Source organism: Trichechus manatus, unplaced genomic scaffold, assembly GCF_000243295.1.
Source record: "Trichechus manatus latirostris isolate Lorelei unplaced genomic scaffold, TriManLat1.0 scaffold00045, whole genome shotgun sequence".
Taxonomy (NCBI): domain Eukaryota; kingdom Metazoa; phylum Chordata; class Mammalia; order Sirenia; family Trichechidae; genus Trichechus; species Trichechus manatus.
This window is the reverse complement of record NW_004443981.1, coordinates 2,761,669-2,762,767: the sequence shown is the minus strand read 5'-3', so window position 1 is coordinate 2,762,767 and position 1,099 is coordinate 2,761,669. Positions and strand designations below refer to the sequence as shown.

The following is a 1,099-nucleotide window of genomic DNA, read 5'->3' as shown; positions in this document are numbered from 1 at the left end:
GGGCCAAAGGGCTGGGTGGCCGCCCCAGGGCACAGAGGCGGTCAGGGCAGAGCTGGAGGCTGGCTCGTGAGTGACACAGAGACTTTATGGAAGTGGGATGGAGGATAGGGAGCTAAGCTTTGCACCAAGATGTGGCACTGATGTTCCCACTGATTGGAGAGGCAGAGTGGCAGGTGCAAAGGCTTAGAAGGCAGCATGCTCCCTGAGAGCATCAATACGGACGACAGACAGAAGACACAGAGAACCTTCGAAGTGAACAGGACCTTGTAGCCCAGAAGCAGCCAGTCCAAATGCTGGGCTGCTTCAACAGCCAAAGGGTTCACTGACCGAGTCTCCTCCTCTGCTGACAGGCCTGCCGGCCAGCTCCAACCCTGCTACCAGCTCCTCTCCCAGAGCTACCAGGGGCTAGAGCCAGCCACCAGCCTCTCTGAGGCTGAATTTCCTGATCTGTAAGATGAGAGGTTGCAGAAAGCGTGATCTCTTCTAGCTCCGTGCTTCTGGGTATAGCTCCCTTCCAGTCCCTCAAATCTGGGCAATTTTATTTGTACAGATGTTCTTAGGAGCACAATTACCAATTCACTCAATCAAATGACTGCTCTTCCTTGGAATCTACAGCAATGAACTGCTAAGTCCTGGACTGTACAATTTACTCAGGTCAACTTACTGCATAATGAACCAAATTTTGTTTTTGATCTTCATTTATTCATCCAACACACGTTTATTCGGCACCGATGGGCTAGGCAAATTAACACAATCCGAACACCACAGAGTAGCTTTTAAGTCAGTGGTTCTCTGCCATGGCCCTGATGCTCAGGCCACTCCTCCCACCATTATATCAGAATCTTTGGGGGTGGGACCGGGCGCCAGTATTTTTTAAAGTTCCCAAGGTGAGTCCAATGTACCGTCAAAAACGAGCATCCCTGTTTTAAACGGAGGAACTGGGGCGCCCTCACCTAACACAAGCATAACTAGCCAACGCTGCCGTGCAGGAGAAAAGCTGAGTACCAGGGAAGTATCAAAGACAGCACATACCTGTGCCGGGTGGGCCATAGAGAATGACCCCCTTAGGAGGCTTTATCCCCATCTCTTCATAATATTC

The 1,099-nt window shown here is 51.0% G+C and overlaps 1 protein-coding gene across 1 annotated transcript in view; it reads right to left on the bottom strand.

Moving 5' to 3' along the window:
• The window catches only part of PSMC1 (proteasome 26S subunit, ATPase 1), a 9,785-nt gene that overhangs the window by 4,246 nt on the left and 4,440 nt on the right, over nucleotides 1-1,099 (bottom strand). Inside the window, exon 6 of the mRNA XM_023731655.1 lies at nucleotides 1,033-1,099. This exon is cut by the window's right edge and continues 30 nt beyond it. Coding sequence (XP_023587423.1) covers nucleotides 1,033-1,099 — 67 coding nt within the window. The remainder of the gene's footprint in view (nucleotides 1-1,032) is intronic.